General features: G+C 33.4%; 1 protein-coding gene across 1 annotated transcript in view; it reads right to left on the bottom strand.

The window, feature by feature from the left end:
• The window catches only part of AGPS (alkylglycerone phosphate synthase), a 148,953-nt gene that overhangs the window by 26,756 nt on the left and 112,977 nt on the right, over window positions 1–9,220 (bottom strand). Inside the window, exons 15-17 of the mRNA XM_024122218.2 lie at window positions 6,990–7,059; window positions 6,090–6,151; window positions 2,176–2,265 (exon numbers count right to left, since the gene is read on the bottom strand). Coding sequence (XP_023977986.1) covers window positions 2,176–2,265; window positions 6,090–6,151; window positions 6,990–7,059 — 222 coding nt within the window. The remainder of the gene's footprint in view (window positions 1–2,175; window positions 2,266–6,089; window positions 6,152–6,989; window positions 7,060–9,220) is intronic.

The raw sequence follows: 9,220 nt of genomic DNA, 5'->3' as shown, positions 1-9,220 counted from the left end.
TGTCATACAGAGTGAAGTAAGTCAGAAAGAGAAAAACAAATATCATATATTAACGCATATATGTGGAACCTAGAAAAATGGTACAGATGAACCAGTCTGCAGGGCAGAAAATGAGACACAGATGTAGAGAATAAACATATGGACACCAAGGGGCAAAAGTGGCAGCAGGTGGGTGTGGTGGTGTGATGAATTGGGCGATTGGGATTGACATGCATACACTGATGTGTATAAAATTGATGACTAATAAGAACCTGCTGTATAAAAAAATAAATAAAATTTAAAAATTAAAAAAAAAATCATTCAGTATTAAAAAAAAAAAAAGAAAGCACAATCTAGCAAATTTTAAAAAATATCTTTCCCTATGGGGCAACAAGTAGAATTAAGAAACATAATATGGTAATAGGAAAGTACAAGATGGGAGAATGTAAAAAAAGGAAAAAAAAATCACAGAAGAGATTCCAGTTTAAAGAGTACATAAGTATTTCTAGTCTTGCAAAGCAAATACACAGAAATTATCATGCTCTGTCAACACATCAAGAGGGCCTAACAGTTGGATGCCTTCATGAGAATTTGTCATTAAGGAAGAAAAACAAATATCCAAATTTTCCATACTCATACTAGTATGGATTGTCTACCTCAACCTTCATGTAACTATGTCACAATAATACATACAATGGCATTTATATAGCCCTTTATATGCTTTCTCATTTCATTCTTACAATAGTCCCTTCAAGGAGATATATTACCACTACTTTACTAACGATAAACTTAGAGCTCCAAGAGATTAAATTTCTAATAAATAGCAGAACAGTGCTTTCACTCTTTAGACACATGCAACATTACAAAACAAAGAAATTTTAAAACTAAGCAGGAAGTTGCCATGGTGATGCAGTAGGCAGGAAGGCCCAGATCTGCCTTCCTAGGCTGATATCAAGTGGTTCCAGGCTAATCAAAAGAACAATCATCATGAATAGAAATATACAGAAATGCTGTTGTGCTGAAGCACAACTGCTGTTTCAGAGTCCAGCACTTAACAGTAAAGATACTACATTAATTCCAAAATTACCTAACTTTTATTCATGCTTATATTGTAAGTTTTTTGTTTGTTTCTAAATATTGGAGTTATATTCCTGAAAACCACACACACAGAGAAAAAAAGAGAAGCAGTTATATAATACAGAATGTTCAATAAATTTTAAAGTGCTAGATTAGTACTGTATCATTTACTTTAAGGTTCCCCTTCTCATGATCTGTCCTAATTTCCCTTTATTCTCTATTCTAGTTAATTCAATAACTTTTGTAGAGAAGTCAAATGCTCAATTCAATCTCTATACATTTAATCTTCTGGTGTTCACACAGAAAATTAATATCAAAAGATTGAACACAGTGCCCCTTCTTAAGAAAACCTCCTTTGGGGCTTCTGCTATTTAACTAAGAGACGACAAAATCATCAGTTAACTGTGCTCCAATATGGATCATAACTGTCCCATATGGAAGATACTAGTAGCCACATGTGGCATTTTAAATTTAAATTATTTGAAATTAATAAAATTTAAAATTCAGTTCCACAGTCATACTAGCCACATTTCAATAGCTCAACAGCCACGTATGGCTGTGGCTATCATTCTGGATAGGGCAGATACAGAACATTTCCATTATGACAGAAAGATCTATTAGATAGCAACAAGTTAATCTTCATTTGGATCTTCTGGCTCCACTCATTCCAATATTCCATACCCACTGATTTAATCAACAACCAACAAAGTGGTTAAAGTGCCTTTTCTCTATTAAAGAAAGAGCTATATTGAATGTGTGTGTAATTTATAGTTTCTTGACCATATATGTAATTTATAGTTTCAGTGAATGAAGGAGTCCTTCTCTTACTCCAGCAGCTCAGACATTTGGCTCTTTACCATCATGCTGTCCAGACAGGGTAGAAGGCTCACTCATGGAAGGGTGTTCTACTCCTATCGGGCTCAGGACTACTGTAAAAATCCTAGTGGCACAGTCCTAACAAGGTGGCAAGTGAAGTTTAGGAAAGCTTGCCAAGTGGAACAGACTGAAGCTTTTCCTCAGCTCACAAATTACACTTCTCCATTAATTAAAAACAACAGTTGTTGTTTTTTTTTTTCAGAATAAGAAGTATAAGAACAACAACAACAACAAAAAACTCACCTGCATGTAGCAAGAGGAGCAAACTGAACACCTTTCTCTTTGCATTCCCTTGTTATTCTTTCTTTTACATTTCTACAGAGATCTACAACCCTAGAAAAAAATAATTGAATACAATATTAAGTTTTCACATAACTATAAAAAATCTAATTATTGCTGGTTTATCAGCATATTCAAGTCAGAAATTCTCTTAACTAAAACTTTCATACTCATTCTTTCAAGAATGAACAAGAGCTTTGATCATTTAAACTGGTCTTCCATTCATAACTTCAAGGGAGCAAAGTCCTTTCCCTTTTTGTCACGGGAAAGACAGAAGTCAGAGGAGCATACTCAAGTCTCCTGAAGACAGCTTCCTAAGCTAAGGAAAATCCAATTTCAAAATAAGTTTAATTACAAGATTCTAAAAGCTTTTTAAAAAGCTCTAAAGAAAATGTTAATGAAAATTCAATTCTGGGTTATAGGAATACCAATCTATATCCCATCTAAGAAGTTTTCCTTAACTTAAAAATAATTTAATTAATAATCATAGTGCTATACCAAATGTTCAATAGCCTATTTTCAAGCACTAAGCTAAAATCCAGCTCAACGAAGACTTACTGGACATGAACTATGTGTAAAGTTATGCTAGACTGTTTAATATGTTCAATATGAACAATGAAAACAGACAAGTGAGGTACAGTTCTTAAAGGGGAGAGAAGATTGATAATATTTAACAATATTAATCTGTTTTTTAATGTGAGTTGTAACATATTGTTATAACCATATATTCTGTTTCATCTGGAAAATAAAACTCTTAAAGTATATATCAGCCATTTTATTCTCCAATAAATATCCTGGCTACATATTGACACTGATTCTGTGTTTTAAACCTTGGTCTGTTTAGAATCATGAGAAAGGAAAAGATACCAAAGAAACTTAAAAGGTTGGCCCAGTTTGATAAAAATAACATTTAAATGGATTATGCTTTATTGAACACATTAAAGTTATCTATATTTCCAATAAGAACAAAGAATAAATGATTAAAATATAAATATGAAAAAGGTTTTAGTGTTTTATTAACGTGTCAATTTTTACTTTTATAGTGTCTGAAAGTTTTATAAAATCTGACTTCACAAAACAGCACTCAAGTTAAGTTCTGCTTTATTCTGTGAGAGCTGCAGGCAGATACAATTTATCAATGTTATCTATGCCTTATTTATAGAATGGTAAGGCTATGTGTTTCTTAAAAATCTTTCATAAAGTATTTAGATTATTGAAATTTAATGTCTTTAATTTGAAAATCCAACTTACAACACAGATACTTTAAATATAAATAAAGGGAATTCCCTGGTGGTGCAGTGGATGGGACTCCACGCTCCCAGTGCAGGTGGCCTGGGTTTGATCCCTGTTCGGGGAGCTGGATCCCACATGCATGCTGCAGCTGGGAGTTCGCATGCTGCAACTAAGGAGCCCGCATGCCGCAACTAAGGAGCCAGCATGCCGCAACTAAGGAGCCCGCATGCCACAACTGGGACCCAGCGCAACCAGAAAAATAAATAAAATTTTAAATATAAATAAAATCTACTAAACTTTAATATCTACAGGAGTTCATGAATATTACAAATTTATAAAAGTAACAAGTTCTTTATCATGACTCTAGAGAACAGAATTCAAGTGCTACTTGAATGAGGTACTTTCTAGAAATTATTTGTATGGAGTTCTGAAAGTTTTTTCTCACAGAACTCATGCAAAGGTCAATACAGTCCATTTGGACCAGTCACTACTTAGGAAGTAAACAAAACTGTGTATACCTTTTTTTTTTTTTGGCCGCGTGGCATGCAGGATCTTAGTTCCCTGACCAGGGCTCGAACCCGAGCCTCTTGAGCTGGAAGCAAGGAGTCTTAACCACTGGACCACCAGGGAAGTCCTGTACTGTGTATACTTTTAAATTCTTACCTGACCTATTAGCAAATTTAACACTATTGACCATTTCCTCCTTGAGAAAAATTTCCCTCAGCTCCTCTCACAGCACTGGTTTTCCTCCAAATCTTCTACATTTTATTCCCCAATCTCTTTTGCTAGCACTTATTTGTACAATTTAAATGAATCCTTTGTTTGTATCCCTTAAATGTTGGGGTACCTTGGACTTCTTTCTCAGGACTTCTTTCTTTTCTCTTCATCCATTTACCTGTTAAGTGTTTGTATATCTCCTTTGGTTTTAATCACAAATCTCAAGCTGATGTCTCTAAAATCTTCAAATCTCCAACTCAGACCTCTTAGGCAACTATTTTTATAGGCTACATTCTTACACTATTCCATAGTTCATTCATAGGACTCTATGCAGAATATTCACTGAGCACCTAATAGGTGCAGTCATTGTGCTAGGGCCACAGAGGAATACATAGAAACTAGTAAGACCAATAATCCTTTAAGAAACTTATGCATGAAAAGGCCAAGTAACCTAATAATGTGTGAGGGTTGAAGACCCTGATCCCATGGGTTGCTGCTAAACAAGGTCTCTACCTAGCTAAAGGTTTGAAAGAGAAAGCAAGTTACTAAATGGTAACAAATAAATTTTATGTCAGGAATACAGCTGCTTTCCCTTAATTTTATTTATTAAAACTTCAGTTGAAGATGTTGTTTTAAATGAAAACCAAGTACGTAACCCTGTATAAAACAGATATAGTCAGTGAGTCAAAAAAGTATTTAAGAATATACAAGGAAGTATAAAGAAAAATGAAAAGATAGTGCATGACTAGCTTCCACAGTTGGAAGAATTTAAAGACATAATGGCAATCATAGGTAAGTAGTAATTGATGACAAGGAAATTCATACTACTGAAGAAGTAACACTACACTAACCCACTTTCCCCAGCAAGAAAAGGTATTAAAGACTAAAATGGTCTCTGAGACATCTATGAACAGCTCCCAAACTATATCTGCTGTTCAAACATGTCAGATGTTGATGAAGTGATAATTCTTTTTATTTATAAGATTTATTCCCCTATTAAAATTTAGCATCAAAAATTGAATGCTGTGAATAACATTGATACTATAAATTTGATTGCTATCTTACAATGCATGGACTATCAGCATCAATACAGCAAAAGTCAAAACCCATAGTAGATGAAATGAAGACAATGTAGAAAAGTAAAAAGTTTTCTGGGGGAGGAAAAAAAGAGGTTAGGGTAGAACAAAAATGTTAAGATAGTTAACATCTAACAGGTATATTCAGGGGGATTTGTTATATCCTATATACTTTATTATAGATTTAAAATAGTAAATTTTATAAAGAAAAAGTAAAATGTAAGATATACTAGAATAAAAATGTGCTAACAACCTCAAGAATTTTTTATTACTGAGTTAACTCACAAGTCTATCTTTAATAAAACCATTTCACATTTCCTAATCAGTTATTATTATTAATTCCCTAACCAATATTTGTATGTATATATGTGTATAATTTAAAAACAGAAATTATACATAATTTCTTAAATTGGGTTTCTTTCAGAAATCACTTAAATGCAAGTTAAGATCTTGCTTAACAGTGTACATACAAATATCAAAAGCTAAATGAAATACTACAAAAGAAGGTTATATTTTGGGGGAACTTTTTAGAGAACATTTAAGCATATTAACCATTTAAGAATTTAAATCAAAGCTAAGTAAAACCACATAGTGACATTTAGTGTTCAGTAAAATTCTTTAAAATGTAAACTGTGGTAATAACTTCCTTCTATGCGACACAGACAAGTCTGTCTAAAATTTTAAAAATATCTTGCAAATATGACATTCTGATGAAGATATTAAGTTAAAGTGATTACCTTGTTTCAACGTTTCCTTACAAAACTTTAAAAGTTTACATATTCACACACAATAAATTACTTCAGCAATTGTATAGCATATTTTAATAATATCAGGCATTTTATTTCATTTTACCTGTCCCAAGGAGCAGAAGTCTCAAAAGATTCCCCTAATACATAGTATTCCAAACCCAAATCCTGTTAAGACATATACACAAAATTAAGAAATTACAACAGATGCAGAAGAGTCCATAATATTAGTAGTATTTCATGTTCATTATTAGTATTTCATGTTTCTAATTCAACCTCCTGGGCTCTTTACTATCTATCTCAAAAGAGCATGGGAAAGTGGCCCCAAGTGTGAGATATAATCTCCAGAAGGACAGAAACTTTGTCTTGTTTTCCTCTGTACCCTTGGCACCAGGCAGTGTCTGACACACGGCAGGAATTCAAATATTTCTCTAATGAATGGAGTCTCTATCCAGAAACTGTCTACGTACATGCAGAGAATACTAGCAGGACAGATTTTTAGTGGCCTAAAGAGCAAATTAACCAATACCAAAAAGTGATCATCAGGATCAAAGGACCAGGGAGATAGGGAAGTTGGGGGAGGAGGGACTAGAGAAGGGAAAAGATATCTTTTAAAATCAACTTTTCTTTAAAAACAAATTAGAAAATAGAGTGTCTCTCTTTGTAGTGACTAAATAGATAGACTATCTGGAACCACCTCAGCTAGGAAAATATATTTTATAGCGTACAAGATATAATGCTTATATAAGTAACTTATAACACTACATTTTTTACCCAGAGTACAATTCTGTTTTAATATCAAAACTGGAAAGAGCAATTCATAAGCCACCACAAAAGTGTAAAGGTATGAAAGAAAATTTTATATGGTAGAAAAATCCTAGACTCATATGAGTACAATGATGTGCTAAATTACAGTAGGTTAAAATTGAAGAAAATAATTTTATTCACTTATAGAAAAAGTATTGTTTGCAACATAAACTGATAAAAGAAATGTGAGATAACTTACTCGAATGTATGCAATGACATAGGTCAGCAAATAACCTCTCTGTCCATTATCTTCTCCAGCTGCCAATCCACTGTAATTAAAGAACAAACTGTCAATATATTTCAAATGAACTATTAAAAATATATAAAACTAACCAAACTGATACAAAACCTCAAGATAACTGCTTAACAGATTAACATATGTTACTTTACATCTCATTTTTATTTTAATCTCATTTATCATAAATGTATCAATGAGCTGTCAAGAGAATAGTCTTGGATAACAAAAATATTTTTAATATTCAGTTTGGTAATTAATTTTATATCTACCAAACTAGTAAAACTGACTGATATGAACTCAACTACTTCTACTCATACTGTCAAAAGAACAGAGAATTAGCCACGAGAAACAAGCTTAAATAAGCTTAAATAATCGTCACAAGCATAACAAGACACTTAAAATACGCTTATTTTACTCATATTATATTTTTACCTGTATATTCATGTATTATAGTCTTATTCATATATAAAGATTTGCAATGACTGACTAGGATCTTTCAAACACCAAGAAGTTTCTTGAATACTTGAGCACATAGTATTTGGAGTATTAGACATGGTGTTTACTTTATGGGATTTATGATTTAAAAGACAGACAAAACATACTTACACAGATACATTAAAATTTATGAAGCAACATACAGGCAAGTACAAGAGCAACAGTATGAACACATCCACTTCAATTGGAAAGTAGCTTTGTACAGAAGCTGTATTTGGTGATCTAGTTAGAATCAATCCCATATAACATAAATTTCAGTCCAAGTACTCTGCTTTGTTAAAGTCATTCTAATTTTAAAAGACTATGAATGATTACTGATTTCCACTACTTTCAGTAGAGAGTTTTTAATTTTGCTTTTTCCAACATTGGGCAGAAATTAAATTTTAAGTAGTCTTAGTCAACTAAATAAAACTTATTCCAAATTCTCAAAGCACCCACTAAAACTCCCTCAATAAAAACAAATAAAAGGAAAAATATCTTTTCTTGTGGCTTTCTTGAGTCATGATTGATGGCTAATCTTTATGTCTCTCTTCTTAATACCCTAACTGCACCTTCTTGGTCTCAGGATGCTGAGCCCTTAACCATGGTGTTGCTTAAGACTCAGGTTTTGAACCTCTGTGATTTGAGCCTCTACTCATTTCTCTAATGAATTCAGTTAACACCTTACAGTTAAATCCTTTCTTTTCCCGATGTTTTGCCTGAATTTGGCAGTAAGTAAGTAATACAATGTAGATGTACCCTTGTTCTACACAAATACTGTAAGGCAATTTTCAGCTAGGACATACGGACTAAATCAGATTTCCTGACTTTGTATTATAGTTGGATATACACGAATTAGTGTCCAGAAGGAGTGGCAAAGACTTGATAGGAGCAGCTCTAGTCTAGAACTACATGGGGAAAGGGTATAATGAAATGAAGGGGGGCATTTGTTACTAGAATGTTAATGAGCAAAGAAAACAACTTAGGTCAAGCAGCTAAGATTGAAAAGTAAGAAGAAACAGAAGACAATTCTGGGTTAGATGTGTATGGATGTGACGTTGGGGTAGGGAGTCAAATTAAGTTCCAAAACAAAAAGTAAACTAGTCAGAAAATTGCTGTGGCAGGTGCTTGGAGGAAAATAGATGAACCCAAACCTCAGGTAGATACGAATCTGAGTCAGACACTAACTCCAAGAGAGAAAAAACCCTACTGATCTAGGAAAGACACAGTTCATGCTAGGCCTACCGGCAGAAGGAAGGGAAAAGACCATGAAGACTAGGAAAGGGTGCAAGAGACCATTGCTGGGAATCATACTCAGGTGCATCCTGAGTATGTACTTGGTGAGAAGTAACAGGTATGAACATTTAGTAGGCCTGTCTCTCCTGTATAAGGCCTACTGATATAAGATATAGCATCCTGATATATCAGGATGAGAAAAAGTCCAACTCTGCAGTCCCAGGTCAAGCCATTTTTCTTTAGACCCTCTTCTAATATCTGGTCAAGGGGAAAAAAAATCTGTTCCACTTGGAATCTAGTGTGACAAACGACACAGAAATATGCATTTTCTTACCCAAAGCAGGAAGAAACTGGATGTCCATTCTAAGTTCATAAACCCTCCAAAAGAATAAAAGTCATTCTGGGTTCTCTTTTCTGAATCACAGGTTTCCCTGCAAATTTAGCTTCTTGGAACCTCTCTCTTTTTTTTTTTTTTTTTTTTT

Source organism: Physeter macrocephalus, chromosome 2 (genome assembly GCF_002837175.3).
Source record: "Physeter macrocephalus isolate SW-GA chromosome 2, ASM283717v5, whole genome shotgun sequence".
Classification (NCBI taxonomy): Eukaryota; Metazoa; Chordata; class Mammalia; order Artiodactyla; family Physeteridae; genus Physeter; species Physeter macrocephalus.
This window is presented reverse-complemented; position numbering and strand designations above follow the sequence as displayed.